This window comes from Camponotus floridanus, unplaced genomic scaffold (assembly GCF_003227725.1).
Source record: "Camponotus floridanus strain SB8 unplaced genomic scaffold, Cflo_v7.5 scaffold54, whole genome shotgun sequence".
In the NCBI taxonomy this organism is placed as follows: domain Eukaryota; kingdom Metazoa; phylum Arthropoda; class Insecta; order Hymenoptera; family Formicidae; genus Camponotus; species Camponotus floridanus.
In genome coordinates this window covers 1,126,887-1,143,828 of record NW_020229703.1, presented here as the reverse complement: position 1 = coordinate 1,143,828, position 16,942 = coordinate 1,126,887, and the positions used below count along the sequence as shown (strand labels likewise).

General features: G+C 29.9%; 2 protein-coding genes and 1 non-coding gene across 3 annotated transcripts; 1 reads left to right on the top strand and 2 right to left on the bottom strand.

The window, feature by feature from the left end:
* Positions 1–874: 874 nt before the first annotated feature.
* On the bottom strand, positions 875–11,415 carry LOC105254035 (somatomedin-B and thrombospondin type-1 domain-containing protein). The gene is made up of 5 exons (XM_025412662.1): positions 10,606–11,415; positions 5,928–6,128; positions 5,312–5,390; positions 4,471–4,544; positions 875–1,536 (listed from the first exon to the last, which is right to left on the bottom strand). The coding sequence occupies exons 1-5, from the start codon at positions 10,862–10,864 to the stop codon at positions 1,169–1,171; spliced, it is 981 nt and encodes a 326-aa protein (XP_025268447.1). The 5' UTR covers positions 10,865–11,415; the 3' UTR covers positions 875–1,168.
* Positions 11,416–12,476: 1,061 nt separating this feature from the next.
* Positions 12,477–12,638, bottom strand: LOC112639274. Its single transcript, XR_003123407.1, has one exon. It is a non-coding gene; the product is annotated as a U1 spliceosomal RNA (small nuclear RNA).
* Positions 12,639–15,252: 2,614 nt separating this feature from the next.
* Positions 15,253–16,346, top strand: LOC105254072 (small VCP/p97-interacting protein). Its single transcript, XM_011262558.3, has 3 exons — positions 15,253–15,475; positions 15,735–15,902; positions 15,993–16,346. Exons 1-3 carry the CDS (start codon positions 15,410–15,412, stop codon positions 16,005–16,007), a joined length of 249 nt encoding a protein of 82 aa, XP_011260860.1. The 5' UTR covers positions 15,253–15,409; the 3' UTR covers positions 16,008–16,346.
* Positions 16,347–16,942: the final 596 nt, after the last annotated feature.

The following is a 16,942-nucleotide window of genomic DNA, read 5'->3' as shown; positions in this document are numbered from 1 at the left end:
TTTATAAATCTTCTTTCTCATGAGAGATACTATAATATAGTCACATGTTATTAATAAAATACAAATATTTATGATTATAATAATGATAAAATTCTTTTTTTATTTGCTATATTTGAATGATATATGAATTATGTATATGTATATACATATAATTCACATATCTTCAACAATACGTATAATATATTAGATTAAATTCGAAGAGCAGGAAAAAGCAGAGGAAAAATAATAAAAAAGGAAATGCAACATATATATATTATCAGCACTCTTGTTTCCTTTTGGTATCCTTATTTCTATAGTCTTGTCGTCTAACAATTTATTAAATCTACAATCACAATGTGAATCATAATGCTAATACATAATGCGCTCATAGTTGTGCTGATATCGATAATCATGCATGTTTCCCTGCAAAGTGTCAAGGGAATAAGAAACACTGTCTCCCGATGGACGCTTTGCAAGTCCGCTCTAATGATAAAATCGATATGATAATTATCAGGATAATCTGATTCCGATTGCTACAGTCAGATAGGATAAAAAAAGGCGAGAAGGAAGAAAGAAATAAAATAAAATAGTTTTTACTATATTTTAACTTCTAGAGCTTTAAAAGACTTAACACGAGAAAAATTCACGTCGAAGATAATTAAATGGTTACAAATAATAATTAATGAAAATAAAATACAATTAAACAAAAAAGATAGCAGAAAATTGTTGATTATATTATAATTGGTAATATTAGATATAGAAAAAATATATTAAAAGAATGGAAAAAATGAAATTTATGTCGAGAATATAATCTTTGCATTTTTTTCATTTTTACAAAAATTTTTTACAAAAATCCGATATTTTTTGATAAAGAAAAAAATAATTAAATTTGAAATCAAAATTCTATTAACTTTCTGCTATTTATTTGTAGCTTGGAAGTTTAATTTATGAAATGCTATTCATATTGTCAATCTTTATAATTCAAAGTCGACTTCACTACGGGAAGAGGGACTCGAAATTTCTGCGAGATCAATCTCTGAAGTGCCTTTCTCACGTACAATTACCACATACACTATACATGTATAATAGACGTAGGGTAGAGGAAGGAAGAGAGGAAAGGATTCTCTAATGTGAGAAGTGAGACACTCGCGGGGAAGAAGCTGCGACACGGAAGCCGCCGTAGGAACGTTCACCGTTCCACGACAGCGGCGACGTCGTGTCTTCTCCTTCTGCTCCTCTTCCGTCGTCTGCCTCTTCTACGTCTTCTCACGGATCTATCCGGATTGCTGACGATGACGACGACGTCCGTGGTGTCCACGTCCCTGCGACCGCGGAACACCTGCGAGGTATACCGAGGCGGCACTTGCTCGCATCGCGGATCGTGACAATCCACTAGCAACCGTGAATCGCCGATCCATTTGCCGTGACAGGAAGAGTTCGTCGATCGACCGCGCCGATTGTTGCTGCCGGCGATATCGGTCGATAGTTTCCACTTGCCGATCCCCACGTATCGATCTAGACTCTCGTTATCGGGACGTTCCACGCAGATCCGTGAACCTACGACAATTTTAGACGCTTATCGCTTTCGTTCGAAAGCGATATTTTATTATAATTATATACCGTCTTGTTATAATTAGGCCCGTGAGAGATGCGCTGTCTATTGAAAAAAGGTGCTTTTAATATTGTACGCTTTTAACGTAGACGCCTAAAAACTCTCTTGCGGTTTTTAACGTCGTATAGTGTTGACAAAAAAAGTTAAAATTAATAATTATAATATATTATAATTAATTTTCTTTTATTAATTATTTTATTAATTAATCTTTTAATTATAATAGTTAATATTTAAGATTGAAATTCAAGTCCAATTTAAATTTTGATTTTGCTTGTGATTTTGATTTCAATTTTAATTTTAAGAGACCAACGAGTAACCAAAGTTTTAATTCTTGATTTTAATTCTTATTTTAATTTTTATGTGTATTTGTTATTTTTTGTTTATTTAAACTTTAATATTATGTTCTTTTTGTTTTGTAATTGTAATTTTAAATAATTTTAAATAATATTAAGTTTAATATTATTATTATTTCATTCTTGTAGTCTATTTTATCTCTATTTTATGCTTTATTCCAGATATCGTCAGGTACTGTGGACATTTTATTTTAGAAATTTAAAAAATTCATTTATACTACATAAATATTACAGATAAAACTGGAAGTCATCCAAAATCGAAAGGCATGGGAGAAATAAATAATCCCTTTCTCAATCATCTTTTAAATAAAATATATATACTATAAATATCACAAAGTAATTAAACGTTTATTTTCTACTAAGTTTGATAAGAAGAGCGAAGTGATTAGACCAAAATGCATAAAGTGGGAAAAACAAAACGCCTAATTTAATGATATAAAGATAATAAGTAAGCCATCATCGAAATAACTTGCTTTTGTCCGCAAATTTCCGCGTTCGTGTCTTATCTGCGTCTGATATGTCGTTGGTAGGAAACAACCGTTATCTTCGCCACCGCATCCACTTCATCCGGTCGATCTTTTGCGATAACAGCCGTCGTAGAACAGCGTCGCGGAAGCTACGCTCCAATTTACATGACGTTACGTCGCGCAACCGTAGCGCACGTTAATTGAGACTAGATCGAGTCGCTTCATTTCCACTTTGGCGACGCGATTCATCATTATGCGAATTACGTATTCAAATTTTGAGGAGTTTAGGTTTGGATTCCCTTAAAAGCCCTACTTTATTATACAATTCTAGATAAGAGATCTCGTTCTTTTGTAGTAAAAACCGAGCGTGCAGAAAATTCCTGTAATTACAAGATTAATACAGAACTTATAATTGTATATAATTTAATTAGATAAAATATTCATCATAACAATGCTTAATATATGCTGTTCAAAATATTACATTATTTTAATAAATATTTTCAAATTACATTTTATTCAAAAGTTTGATTAAAAGAAGGGCAATATTTTGTTTAAAAGAGAATTAAATAACTTTTTTCAATAATATATATATTTATAGTATATAATGTATAAACGCGTGCGAGCGCATAATCTTTCGAGTTTCGTGCGTCACGCGATATAAATGAGAATATCAAAAGTTGAAATTAATATTACAAGTTTAAAACTCTTGCGAGACATGTGCCGACTACTGAATTTTATTTTTATTACAATGTCGAACTGCTAAGTGTAGCATGAAGCTACAATTTTTCCCTTAAAGCGGATCCTATTATAATGCAAACTATTTTTTTGCAACAAGACAGACATTTATTGACTCTTCAAAGCATTATAATTACAAAAACTTGAAAAATGTTAAGTCTTAAAAGTGGCTCTCTAGTGTAATATCTGCCTTTACTTTTTCTTTTCCACGAGGAAATACAGACTTAAGAGAATATATACTTTGTTTTTAAAATAAACTATGTAATTTTAAATAATTGTAAGTATCTGACTTTATTTATTCTTGACATGAGAAAGCAGCTTTTTCGATTTCTTAAAACTTTTTAAAAAAAGAAAAGAAATACATAAATTTATACATAAATATAATATTAAAAAAATGCAGATTTACTATGTTGATATTTAAGTATAATATATAATATATAAATAGCATGCATTTGCGAAGCTAGCATATTATTTCATGCAATTTCATTAATTATTATAAATGATAATTTTAATTTTCTTTTCCAATAGTTTTCGATACTTTAAATTTTAATTCTTAAAGAAAAAAAATTGTAAGAACATAATTCACAAACATTAAAACTGTAATGCTTGTATAATAGCATTTGTATTATATATTCTATTTTAATTGAAATTTTTTGCTTTCAAAAGACAAAAGTCTTTCTAGAACTTATCTAAAATTATAAATCTTTTAACGAAAAATGTGACAAAGAAAATTTTACAGAATTTAATGTTATCTAAGTTTGTCCTAAGATGTTTTTTAATTTAATTTAATTTAATTATCAGAATATAAAAAATAAGATATTTGTTTAAATTATATATTTATTATATAACTATATCAATAATTATATATTTATCGAAATTAAAGCTTGAACTTTTAATAATTTATAAATTTCTACGAAATGATATTCCAATTTGATACATAAATAACAGTATTTTACATTTTTATTTAAGTATAAATGCATCCGACTCTCATAGCAATTTATAATTTGTAATTTAATAAAAAAATTAAAAATTATAACATCGAAAAATGAAACATATGTAAATAATAAAAAATACAGCTAAATTATGTATATGTATACCAATATCTGTGTAAAAAGAAATAAATAAATTTCAGTTTTTCCACAAAATTTAATAGAGAGGAAGCGCACAATTTCTGAGAGAAAAATATTCTCATATATTTCTTCATATCTCAATATCCGATTTCGGTAATAAAAGTAGAATTCCATTAAATAATATTTCCGATTCTTATATTGGAAGATCAATTATCGTATAATTGATATAATTATCGTATATTACTTATACCAACCTTCCGAGAGTAAATCCGAAATTTTACTGCAACCCTGCGAGACGCGTACAATAGTGAAAGCAACGCAGCTGCCTCTGAAACGTGTATAATATCGCATTATATTGCAGATTGCAAAATATAAACCAGAACGAGTTCTCTCATGTTTTCTTTTCAGCCATCGGACTATTGTGTAATGGCCCAAAGGATTCCGTTGCCTGCTGCCGGTCTTGTAACTTGCTTTATTCATTCGACAACATGACCAAAAGATCTTGATATTCTACGACACGATATTCGCGTTACGTGTTTTGTGACAAGCTGAAGCACGTGTCAAATTAGATTCTCGGCACATTGACGATTTTATCTTTGTTAGTTACAGTGAAGTAGTATTAAAAATGTATCTGTCGAGAAATTTCAAGAGACACCTTTTAATGTGATAAACTTTGTATATAATCTCGAAGCTAATGAACTTTGAAAATTAAGAGCACCAATTAATCTGCCCACCAACTGCGTTGCATTATTAATAACACCTAACACATGTAAGTCGCAATTTAAGATTATAAATTTAAGACAAAGTATGAATTATCATTACATATATAAATATTTTAAGAAATTTATTGTAAATAAATTCATTATATTATTTAATTAATTATTTTAAAAATTTACTTTAACAATATCCACGTGAAACAAATATAAAGGATTTTGGACTTTAATTTTCTCACGAATTTGTCGTTATTTTATCTATTTTTACGACGCATCGATCGAATGACTGAAAACAGCATTGTTTCTGTTCGAATTGGGAACATGTGTGGCAAATCGTATTTCGCACGATCCAAAGCTAAGCACGGGGGCTTGACCTACCTACCTTTTATCGACAATCCTATCCTTGATCCTTACGTCTGTAGTATTCCCATCACCCGGAAAAAGCGCAAGAAGCGTCACACCTGCGGCAAATGAAAGAAAATTGTCTAGGATCGAGAAACAGTTGGTAGACGTCAAGAATTTTGCGTCGTGGTAAATACGTGATCTCGAGAGTAAACCGCGTATGATTGTAAACTTTCTAAAATACTCGTGGAAAATGTCGCGAGAATGTGTATGTTGTGTAAAATTGGAAAACTCAAGAAGAAAGAAAATAATTAATTTTTTTCTCTTTATATCTCAATTTTCTTTAAATTCTTCTTATATTAAATTATATTATTCTTATATTATTCTTTATATTAAAATTTAGCTACTAATTAATTTCACACGCGAAAATCGTAATAATTAATAATTATACTTATTATAAGAGAATTATTAATATTTTATTTCGTGAATCTAAAACAGAAAAAAACGTGATAATAATTTCAATAATCGACTAATTATAATACAAAAATCAAATACTATATATAAATCAAGATTAATTTTTATCGTTTCAAAAACTCCCCTTAAATTGAAATGCGACTCATTCGTCGGTTTATTTCATTTGCCGGAAACGGACTCACTTTTAGCGTGCGGTTGCGAACGAATTCCGGCGTGGCATGTCTGGAAGCTGCGGCAAGTCCTGACTTGGTCCAGACGAGGACAGTGCTTTCCGCCGTTCTTCTCCGAGATCTCGATCACCCGGCTGCGTCTTTGAGTGCCACTTCCGCATCCGTTATCGCATGGACTCCACGGACTCCATTCGCTCACCGCGCAGTCCACCACTGTAAGGATTGGATGAACCTGGGGTTAAGATGTGGCCATCTAATCGTGGACGAACGATAAAATTGCTTCGAAACCATCACTGCGATCGACAAATCGATAGCAGGACATTCGGAAAAGTCTCGTTTAAGCTCCTCACTTTAACTTCTCAAGTAATTAACTCTGTCTAACACGACGATTATTATACGAGATGTAATTCTCCAAAATACAATACAATACAGCACTGAGATGTGTGTATGGTCCAATAGAAATCAAATGATCAATCGCATTATTTTCCAGATATTTTACGCCGCCTATAAAAAGACAGCTCGCAGAAATAGCGATTTATGAGCGTCCCTTCGAAACGCCGTGCATTGTTCACGTCACTCTGCTATATCGTCTTTTCGAGAGAACGGGTATTAAAGGAGAATAAAAGTGCGATAAATGTGTCAGCAATCACTGATACTTTGCCATTAAAAAATACGTGAAGTACGTGAGATAAAAATTGCAAGTAGAAATTCAATGTACTGTTCTATTTTACGCAGAATCGCGCAAAATCGAAAACCATTATCGCAACATTTAAAAAATGGAACGATCGATGTGTTTATAGTTAGTTAACGGCGTTAATTAAACGTTGCAGATGAAATATTGAGCAGTAATTATTTCGCGTCAAATTTTTAACAGCCATCTAAAATGTGAGTCATCTGGGCAATTAACCCAGAGTGATATCTAACCTTCTGTTGAACACAAAAAGTTGAACAGCACAATTTATTCTATGCTTCTAAAATGTTCTTCTTTTATAATAGAGCATCATTACGCTTTGAAAAAGCAATTAGGAAGAAGTATTCGAATAAATAAGATCTTGCTCTTTTATCTGCAAGATATAGGAAAGAGGTCTTTGAAGAGGTCTTTGCGAAGCGAAATGTATCATAAATGAGGCACATAATAAAAATATTAAAACAATACGAAAAAGAGAAATAAAATTAATGAAATGAAATTAAATATTTCGTGTTGCATTTGCATTTACAATAAATAATGTATAATTAATAAATGATGGATGCTAACATATTAATGTAATCACGTTTTTTACCTACGCAAATTGATGTATTAATGTAATTATTCATATTTTCAATATTTTCTCACATAGTATTTTCTCACGTTTCCAATGAGTGATAATTTAAAGATTTATTATACGTGATCAATTTTTTAGTAAATACTCATAAATATAAGAGGAATATTTTATAGACTTATAGAGAATAAACCGGTATTAAAACACACCTGCGCGATAAAATTCAAAATGCGAAATTTTGCGTTAGTTTGCCAGCAAGTGGCAAACGCCGATTAGAACAAGATAATCACTTATTTATCGTTTCTCTTTTATGGTTATTCAACGTTAGAGAGAATCGGGGTGCATCTGGTTCACCAAACCTGATCGTGACCACGGTTATATCGATCGATTGTGTACACCAACTAAATTATTTTGTCTACCCGTCGATTGACGGTTCACTGAATATGAATGCTCGAATGACATATGCGATGTTGGAAATTCATCGAGACAACGAGAATATAATGCGTCTATAATCGTCTCTAATCTATGTAATTTATGTAATTTATGTAAGATGATGTCATATGTGTTATTGCTGTCGCCGGATACTATTGAAATTTGAAGGGTTATTATTACCATTCGTGTCAAATGAGAATGTTTTATGTATTACGATCTCTCTAAGCTATTTTAAACAATGAATTTTGAAATCTGTTGTCAAAATATCATTAAGTAAAACACTCAGTGCAATTATTTTTCATCAATCTCTAGTTTATTGAAATTGTCTGAAATATTTTCATGTCATTCTTAAGAAACATATTTAATAATCTTTTTTCTTAGTGTATTATTATAAAACGATAAAAGATTTATGTTATAAATTTTTGTTAAAAATGAATTATAGAGAGCGACGGAATACGCATGAATATTCTTTTCATATGATTGCTTTTTACAATCCATTTGATATGAATGTATGTGCAATACATCTCTTGATTTCGTATAAAATCTATAGATTACGTCTCAAACTTATTCGATGAGAATGGGAGCAAGATTATCCCGCTTGTGGACGAACGGCTTTGTGCTATTCGAAAAATTTCAGTCACAAGTGCTATGCATTACATTTTTAAGTCGAGAACTTCTTCGGCAGGTAAGCGTGATAATCGCGTTCCGGCGTAGCTTTGCCTTTGGCGAATATCGAAGTTTTACAGAAGAAATCGGAGCATTAAAGATGTACATTCCAGATGAAATGCAACGAAATAAAATTATATTTATTAATAAAATTTTTTAATATAAATAACATAACATTTTTTAATAAAAATACATTTATTAAAAAAATTTATAAAATTATATTTATTATCGATAGTTGCTGCTTTCCTCGTTTGCAATCATTTCATGATTGATCTACAATAAATTATAACTTTTTTTGGTTTTTATTTGGCGTTGTTATTATAGTGAACAATTTATACGTATGCTATTGATTATTTGGCAATTAAACTGGTAACGTATAGCCACGTTAAACGAATGAAAATGTGAATCGGGTAACATTAATTCTTTTTGTTACTAACAGGCGTCACTCAGTGACCAATAAAAATGGAAATAATTTCAAACTGCGCACCACATATAGGACAGCTCGACTATTTATTATGTAAATATGGGCAACAAAATTACAATAGTATTTCTTGTTAACGACAAACAAAAGTTTCCAAAAATTAATTACGATAAAAGAAGAATAAAATAAAATATCAAGAAGTAGAAAGAAATATTGAAAAGTAGAAAGATAAGTCTAAATTCTCTTAATTTAATTATTCAAACATTTAATATAAAAAAGTAAGTAAAGATAATATTCTATTATAACAGATTTGAAATGCGTTAGGGACTACAAGATATTGCAAAGAGCAAAAAACTTGAGAAAATGTCATTATCTCAATATTATGTCAAATTTATAAAATATGACCATAAAGATTCGGTCTATAAATTATAGGATGAGTTTGCAAAGATATTCTTCTCTTTTATACTTTGTCAGAGCTGACCCTTTGGGTAGAGCTCTGTTATCAGCTTTACTTAAGCAATACAAGCGGTAATAATTCTTCCTATCTCTATATAAAGGATGATTTCTTACGGACCATTTCTTCTGAACACGAAACACCTACATATACATACAGATTTATATAGGCATATTTTTTGTGTTTATTTTTGATATTCAATCTTTTGTAAACTGACTTTTGAAAAATTTTTTAATCAATTTTTTCATAAATAAATGACTTACAAAGATTTGATTTTCTTAATATTTCTTATCAAATTTTAGAATACGTTATGCGTCGATAACTTTATACGATATACAACAAGGAACATCAAACATACGATATGAAACGCTTTATCATACGTTGTTTCTTGTTAAATGCAACATCTATACATCAAATTGATAGTTGCTCGATTATATATATCAAATTGATAGTTACATGATTAAATGTTTGCAGATTGTTTGTTATTGTAGATACTTGTTGAAACATAACATCAGAACTTTTTTACAATTTTGATTGAAAATAAATATTGATTTTAAAGTATTATAAAATAAAAAAAAATAAATCATATCACTTGCTATTAATTCATTTATTGAGAAATATATGTGAAAAAGATGAGAAAAAATAAACTATCTAATAATAAAAAAAATTTGCATGGGCGAATAAAATTTGCCATCAATAAAACTTTTTTCTAGATAAAGAACGCAAATGCTAATATTAATTAAAAATTTAATAGCTGATTATAGATTATTAAGTTTGAAATGATTACAAGACCTTAAAATAGATATGCATTGTATAAGTATTTAATCAAGTATAATCCTACAAAATCCATAATGTCCGTAATGTCTAACCATGTACTTAACACGAATTAATCCATTAGTAAAGACAGACTATGTCATATTCTCTTAATTAATCTCTAGAATTGATTTCTTCGAAATTTTCGATTAATTGAAATCAGTACAATTTTTATTCCATGTTTTGATTTTACACCAGGTTTTACTATAAATAATTATTAAGATTTGGTAATTGATATAGACATTGAATTATTTAAACTATAAACTTATACTACTAATAATAAGTATATATATTAATAGTAATAATAATTTATATTATAAAATTTTCTTATATCTGCAATCGATGATTTTAAAAAGATTTATCTTTTAACATGAATACGAATCTCTCATTTTATTTCTTGGAAAGAACAACGTATTTAAAGGATGAATTTTTACTTTAAATAGATACAGAAAATTTAATTAAGTTAAAAATGAATTCGTATGATTCAGATTAATTATTCATCTAAAATTACTCGATTATTCCCAAATAAGTTATTAGTACACAAAAATAGTACGATATCTTTTTTTATAATGAATCATTTGATTAAAATCACACGAATCTTCTTTTCAAGAAGATTATCGCTTTCAAAGATCATCGAGCACATACCACCGCAGGTCTCCTTGAAGTCATCGCAACAATCGGCGAGCTTGAGACAAGCATGATCGCAGTAACACGGCTTATCGCGCGGGCTCTCGATAATCGCGTTCGGCGACTCCTTCTGGATGACACAGCCGGAGTCCCTGCCCTGGCAGCAGAGCTTCGCGGAGCTGCAGCTTCCGGCGACGGTCCCGTCAATGATCAGAGAAATCAACGTGGCGACGACGACGACGATCGACCCGGCCAACGTCGCGTCCTTCCTCCACATTCTCTTCGCGATTCCGCGACCCTGACGACCTTGCTCTTTCCGCCACCAGCCACTACAACGACCTTGAGCGGTTCCTTAGCGGACGTGGAAACGCACCGCACGTGACCGTGACGTTATGACTCCTCCTCGACCCACTTTAAAGCGCGCGATTGATCGTCGACATGTCGATCTATTCCGTCTTGCGCTTCCTAGATATCGCGCCTAATCTCTCGGAGAGAATGTCCTTCCGGTTTTAGCGGAAATCATGTTCGAGATTGCGACCAGAATTACTGGTTATCGATTGGAATCGCGCTCTTCGAAAACGCATGGGAAGTTCATAGAGTTAATTTTCTCACATCACGAGACTTTGAACAGAAAAATAATTATCGCTCGATGTACCTTAGGAATTTTTAATATCTTGTAATTATTAATTAAACTAATTCCTTAATTAAAATCTAGAATAATTTTTTTTTATCTTTAGCTAGCATAGTACACATTTATTTTCAAGTGCCAGTAGAGAGGAAATAAAAATGAGGAATGCCTACAAACACTTCGTGACACGCATCGGTTTTCGCGTCCGTTCCGTGACTCGATGGACCGTGTCTCGATCAAACTGAGCGTTTCAACCCCACGAGCGTGAGAAGAACATAACTAGGCGCGCACTATGTTGCGCCTTGTGCCGACTCGTCGTCCTTGCTTTTCGTACTCGGCGCACCTCCCACGGGAACCGCAGCAGCCGGTACCTACCTGGGCGCATGCCCGTTGCTATCCTCACGGGATACCAGACGATTTAGTGCCTGCAGCTTTTAATGGAATTTAAAGGGCAACAATTCGTACTGTATATAACGGTAACATATATTTTGGCATCCCAGAACCATTAGACGTCTTCTTATATTACAAGTTCGATAGGAGAAAAGAAATGTCCTTAGCGAATATGCGTTATGGCAAACATATTCATTGTTTGCAATTAATTTTATATAGAATTATATCCGAGCAAGTGTATTTCATTCTATCGACTGTATATTTTTTGATTAATTTAAATATGATTTGGAGAAAATAATCTATATATGATATCTAATACTCTGATCAATTTATCATAGAGTGTATGAATCAGTCATTGTTATTCTTGCTTTGATGCAGATTGCATTTTTACAAAATTAAAAGATGTATATATTTCCAAATCAGAAAACTATTTAAATTATTTTTCCATTTTACATTAAATTGTTTATATCGATTTATTTGAAAAGCAATGTTGCAATATATACGATATAAAAAATAATTTACATATTAATTACTTGTATGTGTCATTCTATAATAACTATCAGCTGTTATCTCTTTCACGAACTTGCTTGCGTATGACAAATAATCTAATATTTTGCAAGACATGTAAGATATATTTAAGAGTATCTTAAGAGTAAAATACTAATATTCTATTGAGAGAGACATAGCGCCTCTCTCATTAATTATGCATAACCAACGAAAACAATAACAACATTAAAATAAGAAACATTTTTTCTACTCGCGGAAAAAATCTTTTCTCTTTAAGACTAATCAACATCAAAGAAAATTTTTATTCTGATTTATTCTACTTTCTCATAATGCTGAAAAATTTTTCTGTTTTCATTATCTTAGACCGGGATAGCGCGAACGCAGTCCCGACTATCAAAAATTGTACGCCCGAGATATCCACATTAGGGATATTCGCAAGGGTCAGCTCAACCGTGGTGCAATGGAAGAGCCTCGCCCTGGAGGAACCGCCTTTTTGATCACGGTAACCTCTGCGCCAGGTAAGTATGCTTTCGTTCGCGACGAGCCTCAATTTATCCTCATTGAGATGTCATTTCAAATACGAGTAATCGATTCATCGTCTGCGAAGCCTAGCGTTGAGTTTACAAACTACGCGCACGAGAGATACCGACCGATTCTGCATATGTTTCTCGGTCGCATTTCCAACATTTTCGAGAGAAAGAGAGAAAGAGAGAGTAGTGAAAAATTATTAATCTTTTATTCTTCGGGAAATATTAAATATTATTGTGTTTTACTTTAAACACATGTAAAATTTAAAAAAATATACGTATACAATTTATGTATTCCGTTATATTAAAAAATTTATTCTCTATTTAAATATTCTATACTTTTATTTTTATATATTATTTAAAATGTGCTATATTTATTTTAAATATTTATTTTAAATTTATTTAAATTTTAAAAAATTATCTGCTAAACTAGTATTATGTGTATATATATTATTATGTATTCTTTTATTTTTGCAGTAATTTATTGACTGATTTACATTGTAATATGAAAATAGAATAAATACAGAAATATTTATTTCTACATTTATCAAATAATAAAAAAATAAGGAAAAATTTAATTTCATATGATGTGTGTTAATTATATATATATATATATATATATTATAAAGTGTATTATTAATAAAGGAGACAAGAATCCTTGATCAAGAAGCAAGTCTTACAGAGAGATGTATTTGTGATGAAGATCGAATGGCATTTAGAATAGCTAATATACATATACGAGAATAGCAAAAGAACGAGCGCTTTAAGATTAAAAAGTTACTCACGTTCTCAGAATACAGTCTGTATTAAGCAATAAAAGTTGGAGAGATATTGCAAAAGTTTGCCGCGTGTTCTATAATTGCCACGAGCATAATCTCTTCTTGTTTCTTGCTTCTTATTATCCAACCTTAGGCACGTGCTCCACTGGTTTACGATGAGAAAAGTCGTTAGAGTTTCGTACGAATGTATAAGAACTTTTCAATGTTTATTTAATACTTTTTATGATGCTGAAACGATGCACGCGAACAAATATTTCTTAATTATTATTTTTTTTTTACTTAATCTACATTTTTGCATCGAAGATTTTTATGTCTGTTCTATCTATTATACAATTACAAATATATTTTATAATATGTGCATTAATTAATACAGTATACATACAGTATTTACGGAATATGTATAGAAAACATATACAAAAAAAATTAATCTTGATTTAATAATCTGGATATTAATAAAAATGTCGTCAAAATAATAAAAAATAGAAAATGTTACATATATAATATTTAAAATATTATCTTGTTATTTTATTATATATATTTATTTAAAAAATTATTATTTATAACATTTATTATTTGTTATTAATAAAACTTATTGACATTACATATAAAATAATATCAAATAATTATTTTATCATTTCTATATTACATTTTAATCTCTATTTAAGCAAATATTTTTTGCAGAAGAAAAAGTACTTTTTCCAAGTTTGAATAATAAAATGACTTTGAATAATAGAAATGCACTTCGAATATAATTTAATAATAAAACGATAATGTTCGCCAATGATGCTTATATATGAAGAGTTTTAAAAGTTTCGGAAGTTTCGGTAGCGAGTTTTCGTATTATCGCTAAAAAAGTATTTTATGAGATGAAAAATCCCAAAGAAATGTATGAATCGATCGAATAGAATTTCAGGTTGATACCCAAGGCAGCTAGGACCGTTGATTAATTGCACGTGCAAACAACGTGTGTAACATGTTCGATATCCACAGTCCCTTTTCACGGAGGTGGAACGCGCGCTCTTGGAAGACGACAATTAATTTTCTCAATCTTGTCGGCCGTTTCACAATGTTCGCGCCAGCTGCGCCGACATTAATAAGAGAAGATGTATGTATCGTTGTGGATTACAGTAAGTCGATATATATTGTGGCTTTTTATGATTTCAATTAGAAATACAAAGCATGCTTTGTTTCAAACTTGGAATTATTTTTCTTTGACGTATAAATTTACAGAAGAATTTCTCTTTTGGAGGTAAAAAAAACACACGTTTTATAATATTCTGGTCAAATATATAAATGCAACATTTTATTATTCGACATATTTAAAAAATTCATTAGAACGTAAATTGATTGTAACATGAAATTGAGAAAATTGATCCTTTATCATTAAGGATTTTTTGAATTATTCTCAAAATTTCATTATTTCCCTAATAAAAGATATATAAAATCTAATAACATTATTTTGTGTGTAGATATATGTATGCGTGTAATATGCATTAATAATTAGAATATAATTAGAATATAATTAGCATTTAATTGAATTATTATTTGACAGAAAAGCAATGTAAGAAATATATGTCTCTTACAATTTTCTTATTTTATTTAATTTAATTTTTTTATTTAATATTAAAAATGATGCACATAACAAACGCAAAGAACTTATTTTCATATTACAAATTATTACGAATAACCTCTACTGAATCAATCGAACGTATTCATTCAGGATCAGCTGTCGCATGTCATATGTATATGCCCGATGATTCGCATGCGCAATATCGTGATTGACCTATGCCAAGCATACATGGTTCAATCACGATATTGCGCATGCGTATCACCGAGCATATACGTACGACATGCGACAGCTGATCCGAACCGACAGCTACCAGCCATTGCTTTGGATTTGTCATGTATATTTTGTCTATTGTTAACTTAATTTAACAGCATTCTTTTCACAACTCCGAGTGATTATAAGATTTGTTTTACAACGTATCAACATGGGCAACTGTTGTGCGTTCTGTTACAAAGAATCATCGTCATATGAAGATCTCACGCCTGACCGAGTACGTCTGCAAAAGTTTATAAAAATCCGTTCAAAATATCAATATTTTGATTGTATGATGCTTTTATATCGTTATATTGTTATTTGATAAACTTTCTTTTTCTTTAAGATAGTAGCTTCTATCATTTTCACTATTTGAACTCCAAAAATTTTGTTTTTTTAATCTTTATAATTAATATATAATAGAGAAATATGAAAAATATAAAATTACGTCGTTTTGCTATTTGACGTGTTATTTTATGTATATTACGTTTATTTAGGAGACTATACGTAGGAAACAAGCGGAAGCTGCTGAGAAAAGAATTGCTGAGCAACAGCAAAGGGGTATAAAAGATATAGAGTCTGTTAAAAGACAACAACGACGAGCATTGGAACTTGAGAAACGGGAACAAGAAGCTGCTGCCAGCAATACGCAACCTGCATTAAAGGTAAAATCACAAAGCAAGTGCACTCTTGCTACTGTATTGAATTATTTGATTGTATATTTGGATAAGTATTTGCACCTTGATATATTTCAGTGGCAGGTAAATTAATATAAAAAGAAGATGATGCATATTACTATAATAGAAGTGGGCTGTATATTAATTTTCACAAGATATTAAGGTATTAAGGTATTAGGTATTCCATATAATACTTGGTCGATCAAAATGAGGTAGACCTGTTGTCAGTAATGATATTAATATAATCACACAAGTGCAATCTTATTTTGTACCATTGATATAGAATTAAGTTATGAGAATAGATTAGATTTTGGATATATTAATTTAACTAAAGAATTTAACTATGTGTGCAATTAAATATACATACCAAAAATATTATAGTTTTACATTATATTCAAGGCTTAATTGCTTTTGCTTGAGAGAATATGTTAAATATAAATAATTCTCTATTTTCTTACTCTGAGAGATGAGAATATATATATAAATATATTAAATTATTGTATACACACATATTTATAAATGTTTGCAATTACACACAATTACATATAATTATAATAAATTGTTATAACGAAGAAAGCAGCAAATATGAAAAAATATTTTTATGCATTAACTTTTCTTTTAACAAAACTATGTTTTTATGATTGCAAATTTTAAGGTATTTTATATCTATACTTATAAAAAAAATGTGTATTGAGAAACAAGACTAAAATGTGTCATTTTTGTGATATATATAATCACTTATATATATATATCTATATATAAGAAAGTTTATATGTATTGAAATAGAAATTTTATATCTATAATATTTAATAATTGGTGTAAAATGGCGCAATTTCTCAATTAAACTCTGATAATATATTTATAATGTTATATAGTATATATATTTGAGATAATACAAAATATACATTTATTATTATTATTATTATTATCATTATTATTATTATATGTGTTATTTTATATATATACATATAAATATATATATATGAAATAACAATACATGTAAATGTACAAATGTAATATATCGAAAA

What these genes read in the sequence shown, in the direction of transcription:
- LOC105254035 (XM_025412662.1), bottom strand. Translation starts at nt 10,864, where the DNA reads ATGTGGAGGAAGGACGCGACGTTGGCCGGGTCGATCGTCGTCGTCGTC. An exon ending in CTTCAAGGAGACCTGCGGTG is followed by an intron (nt 6,129 to 10,605) that starts GTATGTGCTCGA and finishes CAATCCTTACAG; the next exon opens with TGGTGGACTGCGCGGTGAGC. An exon ending in GATAGGATTGTCGATAAAAG is followed by an intron (nt 4,545 to 5,311) that starts GTAGGTAGGTCA and finishes TACACGTTTCAG; the next exon opens with AGGCAGCTGCGTTGCTTTCA.
- LOC105254072 (XM_011262558.3), top strand. Translation starts at nt 15,410, where the DNA reads ATGGGCAACTGTTGTGCGTTCTGTTACAAAGAATCATCGTCATATGAA. An exon ending in AAGATCTCACGCCTGACCGA is followed by an intron (nt 15,476 to 15,734) that starts GTACGTCTGCAA and finishes ACGTTTATTTAG; the next exon opens with GAGACTATACGTAGGAAACA.